The following is a 26151-nucleotide window of genomic DNA, read 5'->3' as shown; positions in this document are numbered from 1 at the left end:
TTTTGGATTCTAAAGCACAGCTTCATTACACCTGCTCTAGATTTGCCTTCCACACCAGTTCACTCCCAAAGCAGCTTGTGTAGTAGCGTGGAAAAACAAAAAGCCCAAATAAAATAAAAATAACAAAATCACCTTGTAACAACAAAACCCTCCGTCCCAAAATTGGCAAAGAATAAAACCGAGTGGGAAAATGGAGAGATTGTCCTTATTTGCCTGCCGAGAGCCTGGTTGGGTTTTTTTATGAAGCAAATTGCCTGCAAGTTTTCGGGCTCACGTGGAGATGAATCAGAGATGAGATGATACAGAGGGAACACATCACCCAGAGGAAACAGGGAAGCTTTTAGTCCCCTGCAAGCACCAGGAAGAGTTTATTTCCCACTCCACTGCTGCCTCCTCAGACCTTTCCCACTGCTCAAACCAAAGCTCCTTTGCCAGCCCTGTGCTGCAGGATCTGCCTGGAGAACACGGATTTCTTCCTCCAAAGAGATTCGTTTTGGGACTTCAGCATAAAGTTACACAGGCAGCTCGCAGAAGAATCAGGACAGAGGCACCAACTTTGAGATTATTCTTTGAAAGACCTCAGTTTACCCCAGGCTTTAGTGCCCTGCGATTGCAAATGGAAAAGGAGCTGGGCTGGATTTGTGAGCTCCAGCTCCGTCCTCGCTGCCAGGTGTCAGACAGGACCTGAACATCACTTTGCACCTGCCGACAGCTGTTAATTGTGTACGAACCCAGAGATGGCATCAAAGCCCAGATGGAAGAAGGACCCAAAGCTCCAGGTGAACAAAAGATGTGAGAACAGGGATAACGAGCACCTGAAGCACCTTCACAGCATTAAAAATCCTCATTAGCAATGCCTGCGGAAGAAGAATTCTCCCAGATGGCAACCGCTGCCTTTCAAAACATTTGGATGGGCTCGTTTCTAAGTCATTCCTACCAAAATAGGAATACTATTTATTCCTGCTGAAATAGGCATTGCTAAAATTGTATTTGCAAAAGTACACGTTTTAGTAGTTTGTGAGTGTCTCACAAGAGTAGCCAGGAGTGGAACCCGAGTGGCTTTTGATGGGTTTTCTCTTCAGAACTCCTGTTTTTCATGGAAGGAAGCAGTGAGTGAGCAGCCCCCCAGTGTCTCCTCCTGGAAAAGCCTCAGAGCTGTTCCCTCTGCAGGGCAGGAGCCCTTGGATTGACACTCCTGAAATTTGGAACTCTGGGTTCACCCCCACAGCTCAGCCCTGCTGGGAACAGCCCCTGCAAGGCCTGGACCTCCTTTTCTCCTTATCAAAAATCCTCTGACTTAGCTTCAGGTTGGAGTAGAGCTGTGGTATCCCAGATGCAGGTAAATGGAAATATTCAGAAATAAAAATTACTGCAGCAGTAAAAAAAACCCAAAACAACTTACTGCAGGTCCAATAATGCCCAGATGGACACTGGGATCCTTTCGGTGCCACTCTGAAACAGAAGAGGAACAACTGTTTTATTAATAAAAATTCTTAATTTTTTCAATCAGTATAAATAGCCCCATGATTGAAAAAAATCAGACAAATATTGTATTGCTGCTTAAAAGGCTGAACGTGCACCAGATTACGTGCTCAGCCCTCCCATTACTCCTCAGAATTCAAATATTAGCATATCTGGAAGTTAGTATTTAGCCTTTCTGCCTCACGCAATCTCTCCTGACTCAAGGGTTATTTAACTAAGCCCAGATATTAATTTTGAATCACTCAAGAGAACAACGCTCTGTATAATGCAGCGGCTCTGGCCACTGAGCCAAAATTACTTGAATATTTTCCTGTGTAAAGGAACCTGCGGAAGTACCAGCCGCCGTTGCAATCATTACTCACTAACGCGCACAAGAGAAATCTGCTGCTCTCTGAATCCCAGAATTTCACTCCAAACTGCATTTGTCACTCAGCACCATCACAAAGTTTTCAAGGGTTAGAAAAGTCAGTTCAGGAGGGCAGGATGAATTTCCAGCCCGGGTTGTTTGAACCTTTCACAGACACAAACAGATAAAATATTCCCTTTTTGTGACTCTGAGGAAACTTCAGCCCAGCCTGAGCACTGAGCCAGAAACAATGGGTGGTAAAATTTGTTTGCAGCTTCAGTGGCATTAATTAGCACACATGCAAATCAATGGAACAGCCACGGGACGGCGAGATTAAAAGAAAAAAAAAAAAGTTATTTTGAAGCAGATGATCTTTCCTTTTGTCTTCCATCAATATTGCATGTAACAGCAAAACAGTTTTCTCAGCAAGCGAAACCATCAAATATTGCTTTGATTTGTTATTCCCAGCAGGATGGGAAAGACACGGCACAGAAACAACGTGCTGAACACATCGATGGTTACATAAGAACTTCTTTTTTCAAATGTAAATACGCGGTGACGTTTCCCTGCGATGAATAAAACAGCTCATGCCCAACTTAGAGACGCTGAAAGAATGCGCTGAGTGACAGAACAAGAATATAATCAGAATATTCAAACGGCCACAACTCACCTGAGAAAACTTCTACTAAATACAGAGGGTCTTTGACTCTTCGCAGCCCACAGACCAGCAGGAAGAGATGTAAACTGCCTGTGTCGGCAGGAATGCCTGCAACAAAGAATTCATTCTTTAAAAGAAATAATTAAAGTAAAAATAATTCATTCATGCAGATAGAAAAAGCTGAACGCTCCAGATTGTTCCATGAACGAGCACATGCAATGGTTAAAGCAGTAAGGGGGTGGATTATGAAAAAATTATCATTATTCCCCATTTGTTGCTCTTGCATCAATCCTCAGATTGAGGCTTTTCATCATTTTATAGGGCACAGGTGTTCTTTTAAGAATTAACTGTCCAATTATGAAATGACACCTAAATTATTTTTACCTTTAACCCAATAACCAACCACCCGTGGTCCACAATGTGGATTTTTCTACCCAATTCCAAAACCCCACCCAGAGCCACGGAGAAGAAGGTGAAAAAGAAGGGCTCAGCCTCTGCCCTAAATCCTCCATCTTGCTTTGTATAAATATTACTGTATTCTAAACCATTAAACTCTGAGTTTTCCACCCTGTGACATCACCCACTTCTCTCCAAACCCCACACCCACACTCCCAGCGCTGTCACTCAATTTTGGGAGCCTTTTCCACGGCCCCGGGTCCAATGCAGTGTTTGCCTGGGGGTCAGTGCCTGTCAGCACAGAGAGTCTGCAATTCCCAGCGCCCAGGGTTCCACCCCAAGGCCAGGCAGCTCGGCAAAGCTCTTTGGGCAATCAGGGACATCGTGGGTCCCACAGCAGGGCTCTGCCTGCATCCTCACAAATCTGCTTTTTCAATTTCAATCCAGTTCGGGAGCATTTAAATTCTCCCTGTCACAGGGTTCATTACTGAGTCTGCTTCGTTCCACTTAAAACAACCCTGAGCGGCTGCGGCAGACAGGGAAAATAACATTTTCCTGGTGCTTGGACCAAGAAATAACACACAAACCTGGGGGGTGAAATGGGATTAATGCTCGGGATTCCTGCCCTGCTCCTCACTGATTCTGAGCCAGGGCATGGCCTGGAGAAAGCTGTCAAACCTTCACTTGTCCATCCAGCCGTCCCCAGGCACCTCCAAGTGGGTTTAGCACCTGCCTGATGCACAAAGGCTGGGTTTAACTTTTGGTTTAACGTGGCTCTGAGAATGCAGGGTATCAGAAGTGGAAAACGGGGGGGGCATTTTCACAGGGCAGCTGCTCGCCACATTTCACTGTTAATTTTACCCCAGGAACACAAAACCACGGAGTCACTCAGGCAGGAAAAGCCTCCAGAAGCCCAACCATCCCCCCAGCAGTGCCAAGGCCAGCACTCACCCACATCTCCACATCCCTTAAACCCCTCCAGGGATTTATTTCCAACCACCACTGAACCCTCCAAAAGCCCAACCATCCACCCAGCAGTGCCAAGGCCAGCACTGACCCACACCTGCAACCACCACTGAATTTATTATTATTTCCAACCACCACTGAACTGCCCTGGGCAGCTTTGCCAGGGCTTGACACCCCTTAGGGTCAAGAAATTTATCCTAATCCCCAGTCTCCTCCTCCCCGGGCACAATGTGAGGCCATTTCCTCTTGCCCTCTTGCTGGTCAGTGGAGAGAACGGGATGATGACAGTTCACGCCTGGGCCATCAGGAAAACCTGCACGGCAAAACACCAAGGCAGACGGCAAACTCAAAAAGCCTGAATGACTCCTGAGGCTTCAGCAGGGACATTGTTTTTCTAAGAAAGGCAGGAATAAGTACAAGTGTTATCTAAAGAGATTTTGGAAGGGTAGATTCATTTAACTCCATCCCTCCAGGTACTATCAGGAAAAAAAAAAATAATGCAGCAGTCATAGGTGCACAATAAAAATAAATGTATTACTGGGAATCTTTAATCTCCCTGAAAGCTGCAGGCCTGGAAGTGAGTGAGTCATACCAGGCATTATCTTGCTGAGAGGTAAAGAAAAAGAAGATTTAAAAATTAATTTTCCAGCCCCTGATTTCAAGTTTACTGTTGTGCTCTGCAGACCTTTAGAGAACAACACCGAGTCCACATTACTTCGGTTTATTCGTCCATTTCTTGGTTCTGTTCAGAAACAAAATCCAAGGCGTGATGAGACAGTGAAGGGAAATAACCTTATTCTCTTTCCTGGTAATTTTTAACCACGGCAGGTCTTCTACTCCTCTTGAAAATATTTCATTTACCCACCTCCTGAGCACCTGAAAGCACTGAGTGCCCTCCTCAGAAAGGAAATCCACAGCTTGACTGCTGATTTTTTCAGCCTTTAAGACAACGATTTTATTTTCCTGAGCATGAAACACAGACAAATTTGTCTGGCTGTGGCACGAATTTTTGACACTTTAAATCGTTCAGCTCATAGCTTTTGTTAAATCTCCCCTACACACTGAAAAAATACCTTCCATTAGCTCCTGCACCTGGATTTGGGGTTGTGTCCCTTTCCTGGGGCAGAGCAGCCAAGGTGGGACCCGAGGTGATGTCCTGCTGCAGCTCCTCCTGCCTGAATGGCACTGAAGTCACTCAAGACACAAATTTGATAATTAGGAGCCCAATTAATCCTCATTTCAGCACTACACTGTACCCCCTGCAGACCTCAGGCATTTATTGCTGTGCCATTTTACTCCACCGAGCCGTTTGTCCCTCGCAAACCAAGGCAGGCAATAACTTCACCCCAAGTCTTTATCCACACCCAGCAGTGAATAATTGCTGGGGTTGCTGATGTGTTTGTGGAGACAAGGGAAGTTAAACGAACCTGTAAACTCCCAGGGACAGGCCACTAAAGCCAGAAAAAATTAGACTGCAAAATTCTCCATCAATTCTTCTTCTCCCCTGCTTATCATTATTTCTCACAGATCAGACAACAACAACAACAACAACAACAACAACAAAGCTCGGTGGTTTCAGATCAGTTTGGGAACTCGGTGTATTGCTGCCATCACACAATTTTCACTATGGGCAGCTGTCTAAGTGCACAAACTTTTACTGTTTACTTTTTCTCACGTGAGTCTCTTTTTCCAGCACAGCTTCAGGAGGATCCAAAGCCTCTGGAAAACCCTGCGCCAGGCCAGGTTATGTAAATTCCTGCGGCTCAGAGAACAGCCGTGCCACGAACCAGAAACTACACGAGAGCTGGAAAATCAAACGCTGAAGAACACATCGCGTATTTTATATCTGCTGCTGCAATGAGCACGTGGCCCCACGGTTCCACCTCCCAGGAAAGCGGCTCTAGGTCCTGCCTGCTGCCCGCACAAACATTTCCTTAGTGCAGGCTTTGTTGGTTATCCACATCTCCCCATCACAGGATGCTTTACTGGGCTCTGGATCTCCCCAGCTCCAGCCCCACTGAAATCAAAGGGAGTTTGTCACCCCGGGGTGGTGACTGCCAGCCTGGCTGCCATCAGCAGCTCTGCCCCAGCCCCGAGCTCTTGGGGAAGATCAGCCTCAGGTCTCTCATCTCCTCAAACTGCCCCTGGCGTTTTCTGCCAGTCAATCCACAGCAAAAGGCTGAACTCCCGGTGACTCCCTCCGCTCTATCCACAGGGATTCTAAAACTGCCCAAGCGATTGTGCTGCGGACAGATCCCTGCAAGGTGAGGTCAGACAAAACCATCCTGATCCTCTGATCTCACACAGGCGGTAAAGCTCCTGAAATCACCCGGCTGAGTTACCAGAGCAGGCTGGGAATGTTGTGCTCCCGGAGCCTGGGATGAAATCCGCACTCAGCTTTTTGCTTTGGGTGCTGCTGCTCGCAGTCTCTCATCCACAGGAGACAAACTGTGAGGCTGACTGGTAACCACAATGCAAATTAACTCGAAAAGTCCCTTTTTTGGGGTAGATTTAGCCAGTAAATGCCACCTGGCCAGGAGACAGCAATGACCCCGCAGCATCACCTCCACAACTCTGCTGCTGAGGCTGTGAAAAAGACTAATGCCAGGATCTTGGTACTGAGATTGTAATAATAATAATAATAATAATAATAATAATAATAATAATAATAATAATAATAATAATAATAATAATAATAATATTTTTAAAAAACCAACCAAAACCTCTCCCAGCACTGCTCCCATTTGTGTTAGGCAACTGCTATTTATTTCCACTGGCACCCAAACTATCAAATGTAACAAAAAGCTGGGATTCCTCAGAGTTTGGTTTAGAACCATTCAAACCCGGGGGCTGGAAGTCTCCCACCATAAAATGCATTTGGGGCATTCTGCCACTCACTTAAAGCCACCATTAAATTCTTTTTGAAGCCGTTCCATTGATTTAAAGAGGCTGTTTATGTACTGGTGTCAGATTTAAAGTCAGCAAATGCTTCCTCTGACTAAAAAAAAAACAAACCCAAATCAGTACAAAGAATATTTGTAAGGATTTTTTGCGGATAAAAGTCTGGAAGAATTCTGAAGAGCTGATTTCATTTGGGAGAATAATTTGACACCCTGAGTACCAAGGGTGCTTAACAGTGATGCCTCAAAAGAATTGAAACCTGCACTGAAGGTGCCTGCTGTTCTGTCCTGGGAATTTGAAAAAGGTTCAAGGGTTCTGCTAAAGACACAGGCAAGGCTTGTCTGGAGAAGAATTTCTCCCCAAAAAATTCATTAAGTGCCTTCAGACATGGAATAGAAATTGCTGAAACAAAAGTCTTAAAAAAACCTCACAAATGCCATGAGCTGCAGGAGACTGGACAGGTTCATCTGCATTAAATTTATCTGCATTCAAACTCAGGGTTTGGTCAAGTGCACGTTGTGCAAGCCCACGCTGCCAAAATCTCTGAGCAAAACTGCCTCCTGCTTTTGAGAGTTTTCTTCTGATTGCTCCAAGTTCAGCAGAATTTTCTACACTCTGGAGCTGCAAATGCCCAGGAAAAAAAAAAAAAAGAAAAAGCCATTTACTGGGAACTCCTAATTAGTCCCTAGAAAGCAAAAAAAAGGCACAGCCAAAAAAGCCTGAGTCCAGGGGCAATATTAAAAGAAGTGGAAATTGCAGGCTGCCACCAGAGATGGACACGGGCACAAGGCAGAGAAGACAAATGAGATGGAACAGTCGTAAAAACAATCCTGAATAATCTGACGCCGCTCTTCGAGTTATGATTTAATAAGGCACAGATGTTGGAGTCACATTTTAGTTTGCTTTCCGTGGACATTATGAATTATTTTGCACTTTTGCATTAGCACACCATAGGCCAAAAAAACCCTGTCTCTAATACATTAGAAATTCACTCTGGGGGGAGCCTCCCCCTCCTCAATCTGTTGACTGCTCATTTAATCCCCCAAAAACGGTCGGCCAAGAGATCAAACCAACGCTCAGGCAGTGCCAGCAAAGTGACAAATCACTTCACTCCAGAAAATTATTAATCTTCGCGGCACTGCGCTCGTGGGCTGTGATTTACTGGGAACAAAATAACCCCAACAACGCTCAGTTCCAAATTGACACTGGCTCTGACTGATGGCACACGTTTCCTGATGTGATCACGCCACGGGACTGCTGAGGATTCATCTGCAGCGCAGGGAACAGCTGCACGAGCAGGGATCGGGCTGATGGATGGAAAGCTGGAGCGTTTCTCCCAGGGTAAAATGCCCCTAAATCATTTTTTGGGGGGGAAAGATGAAGGGATTAAAGCATTGCCACGATCAGGTGACTCGGAATTGGGTCACCTGCCTTACCTGTTACTGCTTTGGTGACAGCAGAAACTCTAGATCAAGACTAAAAAATCAAATATCAGCACATATTTCTGATATCCCTCCACTCCACAGCTCTCCACTGCTGGGGCAGCCCCAGTTTGTCACAAAATCAACCCCAGGAATGGGTGCTGAGCTCTAAATTCACCTTTTCAGGGCCTCTGAGCCACAGGCTGTGCCCATTCCCATGAGCTTCACACAAAGCTCAGCCCAGCCAGAGCAGAGATTTGGAGACAATCTGGGCACTTGGTGAACCAGAGTCATCTGACGGATATCCTGCCATTCCTCATATAATTAAGGCACTTTATTACACAATTAGTTAAGCTCTAAGTTTCTTTCATCCTTGACATCTATTAGAATAAACACAGAGGAAAAAAAAGGAGTTTTACCTGCGTTTTGTAGAAATCTGTACCAGTCAAATGTTTCACTGGGTGTTGTCTTAATTCCTGGGGAAATAAAAAAGAGACTCCCGTGTTTAATGTGCCCTGGATGGCTGAGCTGTGGCTCCTGAAGGCTTTGGGAAGTCTAAAAAGTGAAATACTTCTGCCGAGCCCCCTGAATTCCCACCTGCAGCTTTCCTCCTCAGGCTGCCTGTGATTCCACAGGCAGCAGGCTGGAATTCAGTGGAAAATTCTGTGCAATCACCCGGGGTTTGAACTCCTCCAGCAACACAACCCTGCTGAATCTGGCCTTCTAAAACCCCACAGGAGAGAACAGCATCCGAGGGAGCACATCCCTCCAAAACACATCCAGGGCAGCTGCCACCCACAGCCCTCAACAGAAAAGGAATTAAATTTCTACACAAAATCAATATTAATCTAGCCTGAATATTAATTTATTTGTTTTTCCTTATGTTGAAGATTAATTATTTCCATGGTGAAACTACTTTATTAATTTATTTAATCTCCTATTTAACTATGACCTCACCAGAGACTTGAACACAAACTAAGTCCGGGCGGAAGAGACTTGAAATAGAAACAACAATGAGTTATTTCGACGTTATTTGCTTTGAGAGTGAAACGCACAAAAATGGAACGGGGTTCGGAATCCGCAGAGAGTCGCTTTTAACTCAATAAAATCAGGAAATGAAGTCAGCACACCTGAAAGAGCGAGCTGTGTCCCTAAGTGATGTTCCTTGGCTGCCACCGGGTTGGGAATTCTCAACTTGCAGCATTTAAAGGAATCTGAGGGGCTCAGGAAATAATTATTCAGCATCAGAGAACTTCTGCAGCCTTTGGAGAAATCTCGGTGTTACCCGACCTGTCCCATTCCTGCTGGAAGGCGGCTGGGGAAACTCCCATAAAAGCACCCAATGAGTGGAAAATCTTTTTGGCTGAGGGGCTGAAACGGTGCCTCAATTAACGTCAGCGGCAAAAATCCCAAATGCGGCAGAGCAGGACTGCGAAGCCCATTCCAGCAAAATGTGTCTGGGGCAAAGGAGCAGAGACACGAACAAACACCCAGGCACATGGATCACAGACACTGAACGTCTTAGTGAGGATTTCAAAGCTCTCACCTTGGCTTTGGACGTGTATTTTCTTCCTGGCGTCTGGCTTTTTAAAGAGAAGGAGGAGAAAAGTAACTTTCAGAGTTCAGCATAAAAATATCTGTTCAATCTTCAAAAAAAACCCCCACACAATAAAGAGGAACAAACCAGGTCAGTGTGATTTTCTTTTTTTGATTATTAAAAACCAAAGCCAACTATCAGATACACTAACCAACACCAAAAGCCAACAATGCAGTTTGCATTTACTGTGTCCATTTATGGTATCAATGGATCAATTTTGCAATTAACACAATCACCAAGTCAGTAGAAACACATTTTTCAGTTGGTCTCTGTGTCCTTTCTTTGGATCATTATCCTCTTTTCCTGCAATAACACAAATTTCAACTGTCTAGCTGAAAATCAGCTCTAGTTCCCAAAAAGCTGTTGGTCCTGAAAATCCACTTTACATTTATCCATAATACAATTTATAAACGCATCAGTTTCCCAAACTGCTGTCAAATATACAGACTTGCCTAGACAGGAAAACTGGTGCCTGGGAGTTATTGCAGAACATTCCCAAATAAAAACTGCAAAATAAATTACTTTGAAATAGCTGCAGTAAAAGAGGTAATTACTACACTTCCAAAATCACTCCTCAAGTGCTGCTCTGCTACTTATTTAATTTAGGTGATTAAAGAAGCAATTTCCTCTTTCAATATCTTTCTACAACTCCAACTGTGGATTTGTGGAATACTTTTTTTTTTTTTTTCTTTTTAATGAAAAGAAAATCAATTCAGAAACAAACTTTTAAGCAACCAACTCTTGAAGCAGTCAGCTCAGAAAATATGAAGTCACAGAAGTGATTTTTTTTTTTTTTAATTGCAGAGATTTTGGTTTTCCCTGTTGCTCCTTTGAGGCTGCCCCTCAGTCCCCTGCAGTTGCTAAAAATGAACCGGGAAAAGAAACTGAAAGAAGAGAGGTCCCTTCAAAAGTCACCTCCAGGCAGCTCCCGGGTGGGAGGGAGGTGGATTCTGAGAACAAAGTCACCAAAATGACACCAAAAAGCAGCAAATCCACCTGGGAATGAAGTGGGGGAGAAACAACTCTGTGCTACAGTGGATTTAAAAATGATAGAAATAGTTTAATGCATTGTTACGTTGTTTTATTACCTCGCGCTGGACCTTCTCTGACTAGAATTTTGGAGTTTTACAGATAAAAACCCCTTTTGCAAACAATGCAAAAACACCCAGCTACAAAAAAAAGTTTAAATTAAACTTTTTTTTTTTTTTTTCCCTTGCCCTGCTGTACCCCAAGTGGCTCAGGGGGAGTAAACACAACCCTGGCAGGGCTGGGATAATCCAGAAGAAAATAGGAATACTGTGGGACAGGGCATGGAGATGTGCTCACACCACAGATCAGGCTGCTCTTATATTCTTTATTTTAAATGGGCTGGAGGAGGATGGAAAATGAAATTGAATGCTGATAAAACTGGCCCAGGTGATTCTTCTGCCCCAGTTTTTATGCTGCTGAAATAAAGGGCATAAATAAGCACCGAGAACTTTTCCAGCATTTCAAGACTCACTCGGAATACAGATTATTACAAGGGCTGGGTCACATACTTCGTAATTACAGGTAATTTATCCAATGTAATAGAAAAGAATCTGTTGGAAGAGACAGCCTTTGAGTTCTGTTTTCTGAGTTCTTAGATCACATGTTTGCAATTTACATTTCTAACTGACCACCTAAACTAACAAAGCCCGCCTTGGAGGAATAAGGCAGCTCACAGCAGTGGGAATTAAAGTGTAAAAATCATTAATATCCCAGGACTGTGTGTGGAAGGATGAGTCCATCCTTCACTGCTTGCAAGCAAATCTGGGGAGTTTGCTCCCAGCAGAGCAGGACTCAAACCTTCAGCGTTTAAGGCCCAGGTCAGCAGTGGGATTTCAGTTTGGGACGTGACAGATTTGCCTCCAATTCCCCGCCTGCCACAGACCCCCACAACACTGAATTAACCTCACGAAACCACAAAAGTGTCTGGGTAAAATCAAAGTTAAAAAGCATTTGAGGGGCTGATTTTGAAACCATTCCAAACCTCTATTTCTCCTTACACTCTACAACTTTAGTCCTTTTCTTCCTTAACACCTCTGACAGAAGCTGTGCCCTTTCACATTTACCCACCCTGAAGTTCATTGCAGCAACTGTTAAAAATCAAATTACCTTTGTAAAATAAAATACCAAATCCCACGTCTGCTCATGTATCCTTTTAATGCAAATAGATTTTTAAAAAATCAATTAATGCTGAAATAAGGAAGTGCACACCCTGCTGCTGTGTTGTGCCAGCTCCACTCAGTGATTATTTTTTAGGCAATGCTGCATTAATGATTGTATTATGATGCAAATTACAACTGAAGAGGTACCAAGCACTTTGTTTCAACTTCTTGCGTCAATTGCTCAGCTTCAGCTGATGTTTCCCGAGGTGAGGGGAGCCCACACCTCACTGCAAGAGGGTTTTATCCCAAATGGAAAGATGCTCACCCCTCCCTGGATCTGGTGCTCAGCACAGCAAATCCAATTTACCTCTGCCTTAAGAAGTTCATTCAGTTTCCAGAGCTGACAAAACACGTATTTCCAAATTATGCTTCCAACTTTATTCTATACTGTTCTATTCTTTATTCTACCTAATGCTGCCTGGAGGAATTCTGTCAACATAAAGTTTAGGAAATGATGCAAAAAGGAGCAATTTGGCACCAGGAGAGACTGGGTAACAAGAAATGACTTGTTTAAAATGTTACAGGGAAACACATCCTAAACCGTTCTACTTTTACGCTAAACAGCTTTTAATGCCAGATCTCTCTGACCTGTTGAGTACATCAACATTCTGCGGAAGGAAAAGCAGGACAAAAGGGAACAATGGAGATTACTGCAATTCTCTGGCACTATTTCGGAGATGTTTTATAGGGGGACGGATATCTGCTAATACTGTAAGTGTGACCATCACAGACGTACCCACTCTGCTGCTGCCAGCTCCTTCATCTCCACCGTGAAAGCCACTGCAAACCTGGGCAAAGGGACAAAATCAGTTGGGATCATCTGCTTAAAGTGTTTAAACGGGAAAAAATAATAAAAAAAAGTACTTCAGGAAAAAAATCTTGATAAGAAGTGAGATCAGAGGCTTACCAGCCTGATCCCAGATGAAACAGAAAGCCCTTCCACTTGCTCCAGCAGGAAATCGTGGTTAAAGCACAGCAGCTCCTCAGGCTTTACAACCCGGAGCGCCGGGGAAGGTGAAGTGAGGATTTCCCAAAGGGAGAAACCCCAAATAACGGGGACAGCCGCCAGTTCCCCCAGAGAATGCACCCAGCTGCAGCGGGGACCTGCATTTCCTGCACCTGCCTGGCTGCAGGAAATGCAGAACACACCTAAGGAGCGAGCCGTGCTTTGACCATCCCCAGTGCCACTGTCTGCAAGCGAGTTCAACCCTCCAAATGAAGATTTTTAACCTCTCCCCAGCGCTCTCACCCGGCTTCTCACGGCCGGCGATGAGTAACAACCCTGGGCGTCTCCGAGATGTGTGCGCAGGGGATGTCCCTGTGCACAGCACAGCAGGGAGGGCAGAGCGCACGTCACAGCAGCACTGATGGGAACAGGCTTTATTTTGGGGTGTCCCACCACAGCCAGCAAAAGGGCCGTGATAATAATGCAGAGATATCTTATATAATAGGATAATTATGTGATAGCATAATATATAGATATTTCTTTATATTATACCATATTATATATTACATAATACACAATGTATTATATATTATCTATAATAGATATTGCCTATAATAGATATTATATATTTTATGTACACATTAAAATATGTATATAAAATATATCATATATTATATATAAAACATTTTAAATGTATTATTATATATATTGTATTGATATTTATAATTCTATATTTTATATATTATATGTAATGTATATTACAGTAAATAATCTACAATATAATATATATATTCCATGTAACATAATTTCTTAATGGTTCTTAAATGGCACCTCAGTGTTAACTGGGCCCTCAGCTGGGGCCGTTTCTGAAGACCCTCGGTGCTGTGGGAAAAGAATGTTTGAATCCTCCTCCACATGAGACACTCCTGCTCAGCAAAACGCCTTTTTTTTTTTTAATTGCTTCTAGAGACATTGGATAGTAAAGAGAGGCCACTGATGATTCAGTGCTGCTTTTTCATGGAATTTCTGAAATGTTCCTGTCCTGGCCCAACCCTCCGACACCTAAAAGGTTTGAGGTAAAGCACAACAACCACAACCAGACGTTGTGTCATAATTTGAGGGCTTGAAATCGCCACCCTTCATCAGAACTCCCATAAATCATAAGAGAATTATAAACTCCTGCTTCTGTTTGTTGAAACAAACCCTGTTCCCCCGACGGTTGTTCCGTAGGATCTGCTTTATGGCACCCCAGTGAATTCCACACACGCAGCCTGACAGCTCTAAGGTTATTGAAGCCTTTTGCAAGACGCTTGTTTCGTCAAGTTGCACACGCTCCCTTTTCCCAGAGTTTGCAATTATCCTTTCAATACATCACATTAACAAGCATAAAAAGATGTTGCTTCTAAGTCTACAAAATACTGTTCAAGAGGGAAAAAAAAAAAAAAAAAAGAAATCCCCCAGAGGAGTACAAGCAGCATTTAGAGGAATTTGATTAAAAAGGAAACACTCATAAGGCCAGACAGTGTTCAATAGTTTGTTTTATGGAATGTGGGGGGATATTGTGCTGGACAAGTGATCTACAATTCATACTGCTTTCTGCTTAGAACCCTGCAATCAATAAAAGGAGAAAAAAAAAAAGAAATCAATGTTTCTTTTAATAACTATGCAATGAATAACACCAGTGATGCTCCTGGAGAAGAAGGACATTCAGAATAACTTCTGCAAAACTGAGATACTTTTCCTGCTGCAGAGAAAACATTGTGAACTGCATGAGGATGCAGTAATACATTGGAATATCATAGATAATTCAAGCTGTTCAGGTACGCTTCAGGTCCCCAAACTTAATATCATGAAAAAACATTCAGTAAAGCGCAGTTTTTGCGAAATATTTTGGAATATCATAGATAATTCAGGCCATTGAGGTATGCTTCAGGTTCCCAACTCAATATCACTTAAGAACACTCAATAAAGCAGAGTTTTGTATCAGCTGTACCTGTGACAGACAATATTTTAAACAGAGATGGATCAAATGGACACGCTCAGAGATTGTTTTTGTGTATTTCTCACTTTGCACAGTGCTGAAATTTACCTGGCACATCAGGTATCTTTTTCTTTCCCTTCAGACCTGTTTGAAGAATAACTTCTGATTGTCTGATAACAAAAGCAAACAAGTACATTATTTTTTTTTTTCCTGAGTGGGACTTTAAGCTGCTTTCAGCTCCGACTCTCACTGAGACACAAGAACGTGCCCTAATGATTTTCCAATCAGTGTGATTAAGTGCTGTCTTTAAAATCTGTTTGCTTACCACACTTTATAGGGGATTACAGACAGAGCAGCACAACCCTGTCACTGTTAAGTGAGCCAATAATAGCTCACTACTAGAAAAATAGGAAAAATTAGGAAAATAGAGTGGGATCAGCAAGGATAAAGCAGCAGAGAGGAGCCTGGTGCAGATCCTGGCCCCAAATCCTGCTCTGAGCTGCTGTTTGCAGTAAGGAAAAGGTTTCATCCCCCACCACCACCAAACACTGCTCAAGTCAACAAACCTTTGGATCAGCCAGGAGAAACGTTCTTTCCTGGGGATGTTGAAACTATGGAAAATGCTCAAAAGTCCTGCTAGTTTTCAGAGTTTTCCTCTGGTTTCTGGTCAGTTCTTGACCTGCATTTGATGACTACACTGACATGTCACGAGAACTTTCCAGACTTTCAAAACACCCTGAAAATACTCCCTGGTCATTTCACCCAAAAACCGAGAGAATTTGCTTACAGACTTTTCTCAGTCTCTGCTTCTTTGCTGTTGGACCCAGGGAAACGATCACACCAGCAGGAGAAAAAATAAAAGAAAAATAATCTGCTTGTGCTTGAGGGATCTGCTTTTCAACCAGGAATTCTGTCAACAAGCTGAGCGTGAGGAACAGAGGGAATATCAGACCGCACACAGACTGTGAGGAAACTTTTCTGATGAAACTGTTCCACTTCCATCACTGAATCACAAAATAATACATAATTATCACAGGGATTTCAGGAAGTCCAGCCTTTGTCTGCTGGCCTGCACATCTTCCCCAAGTGATCCCAAGTGTGTGGAAAACCTCCTGAAAGATCTGCCACCCAAAAATGCAATTTTTCCTGCCGGAAATCTTCCCCCCATGGCTCTCACCTGGCTTCCTCCAGCACTGCTCCCATCACCCGGCGTTTCTCTTTGCATTTGACATCTTCATTCACGTCTGTCCCACCAAAGATGATCCCAAAAGGAATTCTGCTCCCTGCAAAGCAACCACTGCAGTCAGGACTTGGCCAACACGTAATGACCAGCAGTGAAAAAGGACATTGGTAATACTGAATCACCTCTCTGAGCAAAAATCTTTGAAAAGAAAACCTGGAGGAAGTTGAATTTTTAGGGTTTTTGTTGATTTATTTTATTTTTATTATTTATTTAGGTGGGGGTTTTTTTAGTGTTTTTTTTTTTTAGTTGAATTTTAAATTTTTTTACTGTAACCCCCCCACAATAACTATGCACTTTCCACAGGACATCAAACCAAAAGGGAAACAAAGCATGTTGATAAAGATGGAAAATGTCCCGCAGACTTCACGTGTGTGTTTGAAAGTTAAGCGAGCTGCAAGATCAGGATTTATTATTAGCATTGCTAATTTCCTCATTACCAAATGAAGGAGGAAGCAAAGGGAATGAAAGGCTAATTAGCATCCTGGCTGCTTGGAGGATTTCCTTGGCATTTGTTGGTGTTACACTCCAAGGTCTGCAGGTGAAGGGAATTCACGTGCACTACCAAAGCACCACTGCCTCTAATCTTCCAGAGACGGACTGCCGCATGAAACATCTAGCACCCCTTCAATCAATCAAATAAGTAAATACTTGTTATGTCATCTATTGCGTGTGTTGGTCGTGTAAACAGAATTTCCAGGATGAGGCCAAACAGATCAATAGTGTGGCAGCAATGGAAGCGTGAGTGCAATCACTGAATTTCTAAATCTTCCAGGAGCCAGGAATCCTCTGAATCCCTTTTTTCCTCCCAGAAGTCTGCAATAGCTTTTACACTTCGACTCTGTGATCATCTCAGCAATTTACTGCTCCTGTCTTGCCTTTCAGAGGTTTTTTGGTTTCTTTTTTCTCTCAGTTGCTGCAGATACTTTTTAGGAGGGTGTCGCTGATTTATTTAAACTCCTGAGCTTTTGTAAAGCATCAGGCTTTTCAGGTCGCTTGGGATTTTGAAAAGGTAACAGCAACAGCATCGTGGCACTGCCATGCAAGTTAAACTCCAATAAAATTTGACTCCAATAAACAGTTTAAATTCAACTTTATCTTTTGTTCCTCAGCAAAAATCCCCCCCCAAAAAAGATGGTTCTCAAACTTTCCACAAGCCTCTTCCAAAACAATTCAAGGTTTTGTCAAAAAAACCAATCATCCCTATATTCCAACAAGCCTTGATTCATGTTAGCAGGGCTCATTTTACAGGCTTATTTTGGGTTTTGCATTTTAGGTCCCTGCTGAATTCAGAGCCCCTTTGGAACAAAAGAAGCCCAGGCACAGCAGACATGATAATTCATCAAAAATCATCATTCGGGCTTTCTGCAAGGCCACCAGAACAAACTGGGGGGGAGGGAACTCTGAAGTCTGCAAAGTTCCAGAACTTCCAACACCAGAACCCCCCCTGAGATGTGCTGGAAGGATGGAATGAGGTGCCTTTGTCCCAGGGAAGGGATTTCTACAGCGCAAAGGTGGTCTCAGAAAGGGATGCAGATTTCAGCAGCTGACAGCCTCTGTAATTTTGACAGCCACTGCTTCCACTGTATCATTAATGGCAGGCTAAAATTTTGCTCTGCATGGCTAGAGAGAACAGAGAATTTTATTATTCGTCTGACAACATCCTGTAGTTTAGCAGACAAGGAATGTTATTTCGTGTCAAAAAACCCTGACTCATTTTTTGAGCAGAAAAATCAAATTACCCTCCCTGCTTTCTTCCATTTGACCCCAGCTCTACTTAGCCAAGCCATTTTCCTCTGAAAAAACCCCGCATTTGCTGAAAGGATCCTAATGTTAAGGTAATACTCTTATCCTGATGTAGTTAAAGTACTTAATTATCAAAAGCACTATGTGGTTTAAAAGTACATTTATTCAGGTTTTTTTCTGTATCAGATCTCCCGTTGAGAGAGATTTTTTAGCGTTTCTCAACGTCTGCTGAAGTGGATAAAGAGAACGAGGACGTTCTGTGTGGGTTTGTACATTTATAGCCATTTATAACAGTTAAGGATTCCTTCTCTTCCCTTGCAGCAGTTTGTTTTTTTTTTTTAAGAGGTATTTTTATTGCAAAGCAGAACGAAGATTACCTTGCAGCAGTCTGCCTCCTTTATAGAGGTGAATGGCCAGGGCTGCATCAAACTTGTCTGTGGAGGTCAGATGTGCAATTTCAGCTGGACTTTCATAGAGGAAAGCATCCTTCAGGACACAGACATGGCCTGCAGCCTGCAGGTGATTCCTTCATGATTGGAACAAGAGAAAAAGAAGAAAGAAATCACTGGTAATTAACATCACAGGCACACCAGTGTATGAGGTAAGCTTAATCAAAATGATTTTCCCTTTAACTTTGCTCTGACTTTCAACTTGGCGCCATTTTTTTTTCCAAGCAACCAGGATAACTGAAGTATAAGCAAAAAAAAATACACAAAATTTACACAAATGCCTCCACAGCCTGCTTGAAAAACCTCAATTCCAAAAAGAAAAAACCTAAAAAATCCAACACCAAACCCCTCACAGTCAGATTTCCTGGGGTTCCCCACAATAAAACATCGATGCAAAGACTGCCAAAGTCAAGAACCTGATTGATGACAGACAGATTTGCTCCTGTCCCTGAAACCAGAAGCTGTTATCAATGTTCCCACAAGAACATCAGCCAAAAAAGGAGGAAATCTGTCTGCCCACGTGGAGTGTTTGCATTGTCAGCACCATAAAAACACCACGAGAATATTCTCTGCTCACTCCATATTGTTGCAGCTGATTTATTTCTCATTGCGTATTAAGAGTTCTGGCATTAAAATCCTGCTAACTCATTGACTTCGTGGGTAATGTCAGCCCTCATTTCCTGACGAGTTCGTGGCCTCCCAAGAAACGTGGGTTTGTGTCCTGCAGGAGTTAGTCATCGCTGCAGAAACTGGTGCTAAAAGTGCAGTAAAACGTCTGCAGGCCCTGGAAGGAATGTGCCAGCACCAGATCAGAGAGAGCTCCACTGGCACAACAGATGGTGCTGGATTCCTTCCTCACCCCAAAAAAAAACCACCTCCTTTTAACTCCACCACTCGAAACGAGACCAATAAATGATGATAAATACTAATAAATAACAGAATACAGGCACATTTTCAGCTCCTAATTTACACTGCAGAGCAATTATTAACCCCAGCTGCCCCACGAACAAGCACCTGCCTTCCTCTTGAAAGGGGTTTTCCATTTATATCTAAATAATGATGCCCAAACCTCCCAGCTGCGCAGAGAAAAATATCTCTGGGGCAAATACTTGGGCTGCTCCTGCGTGCAGTCCATAATTTCACAGGTGCTCATTAAACAGTCTAAAAGGATTTTTTCCCCCCTATCAGTATTCCAATTACCATAAATCACGACCATGTACAAGCACTATGTTTGCATATTACAATTAATTTGAAAATAACTCTCTCAGGACATCAGGAAACTGAGCCAGGAATTCCAACCCAAAGTGGGGTTTTATTTTTTAATATGACTACTTCTCCTCCACATTTTCCACAGCTCCAAACGTCCCAGGGGAATGACAGCTGTTTCTGCAGTGAATAGAGAGGGACTCCCTCAAGTGTTCCAAGGCTCAGAAATTGGGCATTACCTCTACTACTTCAAAATTTATTTTATTTTTACAGATTTTTTTTTTAAATTCTACTCAGGAGCACTCAGTAAAAAAAAAAAAAAAAATTGCATACATCTTTAGAAGGTAAAACAAGCAAATATTCCCAGAATAACTCAAATTCCTGGATTTAAAGAGGCCTTGATCCCCTAGACGTTTCCATCGAGTTTGAGATCATTAATCACAAGCTCCAAAAGATGCGTGTGTGGAAATACAAGTGTGCAGAAGCGGAGTTTTTGGGTAGTATTTAAGCATTGAAACTTACAGCGTTATTTCCATATTTCCTGAATGCCTTTTTCGTCTCTATAACCAAAAAAAAAGCAGACTGTGATTTTCACACATATGCTGTCACCAAGGAACACGATCAGGGAGTGCTGCAGAGTTATGGCAGGGGAATTTTTGTGAAGACTGATCTGTGTGAGAAGCCCCAGATGTCCCTGAATGGAGCCCAGACAGAGGAGACACATTACCCATATCTCCCCTCCTCCTGCCAAATGTCTATTCACATCATTTTGCCATTTCATAAACAAACACTTTCTCAACGAGAAACACAAACTCACCCAGCTCCTGCTGTCTGGGAATCAAAGACAACATTGAAAATGTTAAATCTTGAGGCTACATTTTTCCCCTCTATCACAGTTCTTAATACACGAGATAAATTCCCAAGCAAGTGTCTGAACAAACACTGATTATTGCTCGCATCTACAGTTTGCCTTGCCATGTTTTCCCTTCTGCTGAAACTCCCAGGGAAGCCAAGGCCATGGCTTGGGGAAAATAATATTTCTAAAATGGAGTTGAGCTGTCAGGGGCCAGATTTTGGGTGTTTATCCAGGCAGAAAGCATCAGGAAGAACTTTGGCCACTCAGTAAATGTGAAAGAGCGTTTTTAGAAATCCATTCTCCTGGCCGCTGCTTACACTGTGGTGTTTGTTACTGTGGCATTTATTATCCCCACCTGAATACTGGACGGAGGATTTCCCAGTCCCACTCATTTCAGCATTCAGGAAATTCATTTCTCTCTTGTTTGGTGCATTCTTTGGAAACCACAAAGCTTGTAAGTGAAACTTCTGAGAGTGTTCTCTGTTTCTATCCCATGCGCAGGGAGATCCTGCTAAAAGGTCCAACCCTTTTCTGACACATTCTCACTTTGGGATTTCTATACACAACACGTTTTTTTCCTCTAACACATCCAGGCAACACCAAGCGATGTTTTGCAACGTTGAATTTTTTATTCCCTGCATAATTGATCGCTACTTCTCACTTTTCCTGGCTGGCAGCGTTCCCTCCTTCAGCGTGAATCCGCAGCTCACAGGTTTTCATGCAAGGAAAGGGAAGTTTAGGGTTCCCAACACAGCCTGGCTGATGAGAAGGCACAGGAGGTAAAAGTGTGCCTATTTCTGAGGTATTACGGTTGTGAAACTTGCTCTGTTTTCTGTAAAAGCCTTCCTTTCAGAAACATTTACCTTCTAAATTTCAAACTGAGACTGATTTAATGGGATTACTTGCAGAACAAAGAATGTTTGATTTCCAAAAAGTTCCCGGTAGGTGGATACGCTGACACTTCTTGAATGGCACAGAAGAGGCTTCATCCAAAAATATTAATTATCTCTTTCCCTCAGCTGTCTGCTCTGCACAGCAGCTGTGCACCAACTCCTCTTAAACATATATGGCACAATTCAGAGCTTGGAAAGTGAGCAGAGTCATTCCACTGCCTCTCACAAACTCGGCCAGACCTGAACTCTCACAATTCCCACTGAAGCTCATCAAATTCCAGGAGTTAAAGCCCGGCCTGGTCTCCTGTTTTCTTTGTAAATGGTTTTGTTTGTTTTCGTTACTGTTAAAACAACACGTCCCTCGTTTTATTTCCCTCTCAAGCTTCTCCTTGAAGCAACACAGACAAAATTGCCTTGGCATGAGGGAACTATGAACAAAAAGCACCGTGAATGAGTGACTCCCGTGCAGATCCTGCAGGAATCTCCCAGCACCTGTGCAGAGCCTGCGGAGTTCTCCGGTGGGATTGTAACCCTGGCACTAGGGTGAGATGAAATAGTAAAAACGTTTGGATTATTGAGTTACTCCAATAAATGCCTCAGCTAAAAACCAGTCGCCGAGAGGAATGATGTTTTTGTGGTTTTAATTCTCTCCCAGGTGATGTACCTGGAGATTTACAGAAGGGCTGCCTCAACCGGCCAGCTCATGAGAGCCAAAACAATTGCTCCCTCTCCAGAAAACTCTTACATGTTGGCAAAATAGTTAATCTAAATGTGTCTAATTAACTTATTAATGCCAGATTTCTGTCCCTCCTTACCACCAAGTAACAAAAGATGAACAAAACATTTCAGGGGGTAGGGAAGAATAATTTCTTCTCCTCCTTGACACCCCTCTTTGATGTCATTTCTAAGGCTGAACAATGGCAGCCCAAGCAAAGACTTTTGCTCAGTGCTGTAGTCTTTAGTCATTGCTCATATTTTATAAGGTGATTAAAATTATGCACACCAATAGGAACAAAGCCCACAGCACATCCATTATACCACTTCTTTTAGCAAGTTGATTTTTAGCCAAATTAAATTCTGGTACCTTTGTCACCACTTACTTTAAGCTCAGGAAATGAATATCTTATTTATGAAAAGATGAGGCAGTTATTGGAAGAGCTGGAGTGTCATAAACAGAGTATACACTGTGATATTAAGCCATAAAGTTAACCTACGCTGGCAAGGGTTCAACCCGGAGACAATGTCATTGTTTCATTTATATTTAACCAAAAGTTCAAGATTGAACAAAAAAAAAACAAACCTGAACAACTAACTTCCTAAGCACATGCACAGATACAGCTGAAGCCAAAAAATAATTGGAATATGGATTATAAATATGGATTATACATATAAATAATAATTATAAATATTTTGTGGGGGTTTTTTAATGGCATAAAGTCTTCAGAAAACCAGTATTGGATAGAAATATTTGCACAGGATGGTTTCAGTGGTGGACTTAGTTGCCAGCTAATACCCTTTACTTTTTCCCTGATCAAAACTGTTTTCCTTCCCCGAAGGCTCACTCCTATTATTCCAATAAATAACATTTACAGCAGGTGATAAGACAGGAACTGAACACGACACAAGTTACTCTCAAACACTGTTTCTGCCAGAAGCTTTCACCCAGCTTTACTGTGAACATGAATTAAGTTCATCTTTCCTTATTTCCTTTTTGCTTGAAGGTCTGTGTGCGTGAGCATGGAGCGGCCACTTTGGGGGAGGAATCCCCCACACTTCTTTTGTGAGGAATCCCCCACACTTTCTATGAGGAATTCTCACAATTTTCTGCAAGAAACTCCCACACTTTTCTGCAAGGAACCCCCACGCTTTTCTGCCAGGAATCCCCCAAAAGCAACAGGATGCTGCAGTGGGTCGCTGTGCTCTGCACAGGTCACTGGAGATGTGCTCACACAGCTGCAAATAACTGCATTAATGTGGTTTGATGTTAAACCAGCTGTCAGCTGAGCTGCTGGAGCTCACCACCTCTGTGCCCTCTCATCCCAAAGCTCATCATTTTGGGCCACCATCACATGTCACAGCTGCAGCCACCAAGATTGCTGCTTGCCATGATTCAAGTAAAGACACCTCAGCACAGCGTGCTGGCACATTCACTGTAATATCAGTGTAAATAAAAGACAGTTTGATATAATATCCTATTTGTTTTTTCTGGCTTATTCAGACTTATTTTAACTAGAAACAAGGCAAAGCTTGCTTTCCACTAGATTAGCTCTGAATAGCTCCAGTCTAAATGTATGTCTGACTTCCCTCAAAGTGGAATTGGAAGAATAAGGTAAGTAAATATTTAATTTGTAAAGGTAAATAACCTTATAGAGGAAAAATGAGCAGTGATGTCCCCAAGAATAACTAGTTTTCTATTAGCCAGTGAGAGCAAAGGGTAAGATACAAAAGGAAATGCAGAATGTCACAGGAACACTGCTGAAATGTACAGGCATAAAAATATGTACAAATATACATATACACATAGGAATGTAATTGTTTTGTGTCAAAATGTTAGTAACAATTATTGTTTTTAAAACACCAAAACCTTCAGCTTTCTCTGGTCTTTGTATCTTCAGTGCCTGGGTGACTGACAGGAGCAGCAGATTTGTTCTACCAGCACCTTATACCACAAACAGAGTGGCCCTGCAGAGGTGTAAGGCTGCACTCGGTGTCACACAAGCAGTGTGAAAACTTAATGTCTGAGGATGTTTCTATGCATAACGTTACATGTGAGACAACACACGGATCAAGGCCAGGGAAAACCTGTAATAGCAGAATATCCCAAGAGAATCACCTGAGGATAAACAACTAAACTGTGGACGACTTTCAGATAAGATGAAACCAAACGGTTATTTTGGGCCTCCAAGAGGACAAAACCATTGGGAAATAATTACATTTTTATAGTGATTTTTTTTTCCTAGCCCACATGCACAGTGAAGCCCCAGCAGCAATGCTCTTAGCCCCATCCTTTTCCCACGTCACGGACAAAGTTAAACGGGGACACGAGGAACATTTGCGCGGTTCTGTTGGTGCGATCTCCCAGCGCTGCAGCCCCGTGTCCGCCATCCATCCATCCATCCCCACAGGATCCGCCTGTCGCAGCCCGCAGCAAGGGCAGCCACTGGAGCGGCTCCGGCACAGCTGCTGCTGCTGCGGGATGGCTCCGGCAGCTCCGGGAGCTGCCCTTGGCACCGCCCGGGCCGTCCTGGCCGAGACATCCTCGGGCAACCCGGGGCACCCCGCGACAGCAGCCCATCATCCTCCCCCCATCCTCCGCAGCTCGTTATTCCCACCCCATCATCCTCCCCCCATCCTCCGCCGCTCATTATCCCCACCCCATCATCCTCCCCCCATCCTCCGCCGCTCATTATCCCCACCCCATCATCCTCACCCCATCCTCCGCAGCTCATTATTTCCACCCCATCCTCCGCAGCCCACCGCCGGCTGCCGCTGCCCGCACCGGGAGCGCTGGGCGGGCGCGATGCCCGGGCAGCGCCGCAGCGGGGGCGGTCCCCGCCGTGTCCCCATCCCTGTCCGTGTCCCCACATCCCCGCCGTGTCCCCATCCCTGTCCGTGTCCCCCCATCCCCGCCGTGTCCCCATCCCTGTCCGTGTCCCCACATCCCCGCCGTGTCCCCATCCCTGTCCGTGTCCCCCCATCCCCGCCGTGTCCCCATCCCTGTCCGTGTCCCCCCATCCCCGCCGTGTCCCCATCCCTGTCCGTGTCCCCCCATCCCCGCCGTGTCCCCGTCCCCGCCGTGCGGCTCGGCCGCCGCCGCCCGCACACCGCCGGCTCAGCGGAGCCGCCTCCGTTCTCCGGCAGCAGCGCATGGCGGGCGGGCCCCGCCGCTCGTGGCCGGCGCCGCTGGGCCCGTGGCCGCCGGGGAGGCTGCGGGGACAGCGCTGCTGCGGGCCCGGGCCCGGCGCGGCCCCGCGGGGAGCGGGCACGGAGCGCGCAGCGCATCCTCCCCCCGAGGCGCGGCACTCACTGGATCCTGGCGGCCGTGGTGGCGTTGCCGGTCCGTGCCCGCAGACACGCCAGCAGCAGCAGCCTCATAGCGGCCGCTCCGCTCCGCCCGCAGCCTCCTCCTCCTCCTCCTCCTCCTCACCTGCCCGAGGCTCCCGGAAACGCCGGAGCGGGGCCGGCCCGGCCAGGCAGCCCCGGGCAGAGGGCACCTGGCTACCGAGCCGGGAGGTTTGGGTGCCTTCCCACGCCTCTAACAGCGCTCTGTGTGTTTGTTACTCAACCACAGGGATGACGCGCTCAGATCCTGGCCAGGGAAACGTTAATTCCAAGGCCTTCTGAGAGGAACATCACAGCCCGTGCCTCCCCGAGAACATCACAGCATCACGGCCCGTGCCTCCTGATGTCTCCATGGGCCTCTCAGGAGGGGCTGATGATGCTCAGAGCAGGAATACCATTAGAATAAAACCTAAATGTGGGTAAGATGCCAGCCACCAGAACAACCCGAGGAATGTGCTGGTCCAAAGAAACGAGGCAATGGGATGGTCAGAGACCACTCCAGACATCAGGGAGGCCACACAATGAAGCAGAGCCAAAAGGGTGTGAGACCAGGGGAAAGGTCTGGAAAAAAAAAAAAAAAAAAAAAAAAAAAAAAAAAAAAAAAAAAAAAAATTACAGCAGCATCCAAAGGTACAACAAAACAGGGAAGAGAAAAAGAACAAACCTGAAGTCCAGATGAAGCGTATGATGGATGAGGTCCGAAAAACATATCCCAAAGCAGGAAGGCAGTCTCCAGGATAAAGGGGGCCCACCCCAAGGACAGAACAGTCAGAAATACAGAACAGCTGAGTGGGGCTGCAGCACTAGGAAGGTGAG

General features: G+C 44.3%; 1 protein-coding gene across 2 annotated transcripts in view; it reads right to left on the bottom strand.

Annotated features, from left to right (window-relative positions):
- GLT1D1 (glycosyltransferase 1 domain containing 1) overlaps positions 1-25406 on the bottom strand; it is a 38851-nt gene extending 13445 nt beyond the window's left edge. The window contains exons 1-8 of one of the 2 annotated variants that reach the window (XM_066199776.1): positions 25301-25406; positions 18247-18395; positions 16061-16166; positions 12693-12744; positions 9717-9753; positions 8590-8646; positions 2499-2594; positions 1403-1452 (exon numbers count right to left, since the gene is read on the bottom strand). In XM_066199776.1, the coding sequence (XP_066055873.1) occupies positions 1403-1452; positions 2499-2594; positions 8590-8646; positions 9717-9753; positions 12693-12744; positions 16061-16166; positions 18247-18395; positions 25301-25368 (615 nt within the window). In that variant the 5' untranslated portion in view covers positions 25369-25406. Of the gene's footprint in view, positions 1-1402; positions 1453-2498; positions 2595-8589; positions 8647-9716; positions 9754-12692; positions 12745-16060; positions 16167-18246; positions 18396-24703; positions 24780-25300 lie in introns of those variants that run through there. The other variant, XM_066199778.1, reaches the window with a different exon arrangement.
- Between the last annotated feature and the right edge of the window lie 745 nt (positions 25407-26151).

This window comes from Chamaea fasciata, unplaced genomic scaffold (genome assembly GCF_029207755.1).
Source record: "Chamaea fasciata isolate MVZ Bird 193981 ecotype frontalis unplaced genomic scaffold, bChaFas1.0.hap1 SCAF_18, whole genome shotgun sequence".
Lineage (NCBI taxonomy): Eukaryota > Metazoa > Chordata > Aves > Passeriformes > Sylviidae > Chamaea > Chamaea fasciata.
Note: the sequence above shows the minus strand (reverse complement) of the source record. Positions and strands in the feature narration are given on the sequence as shown.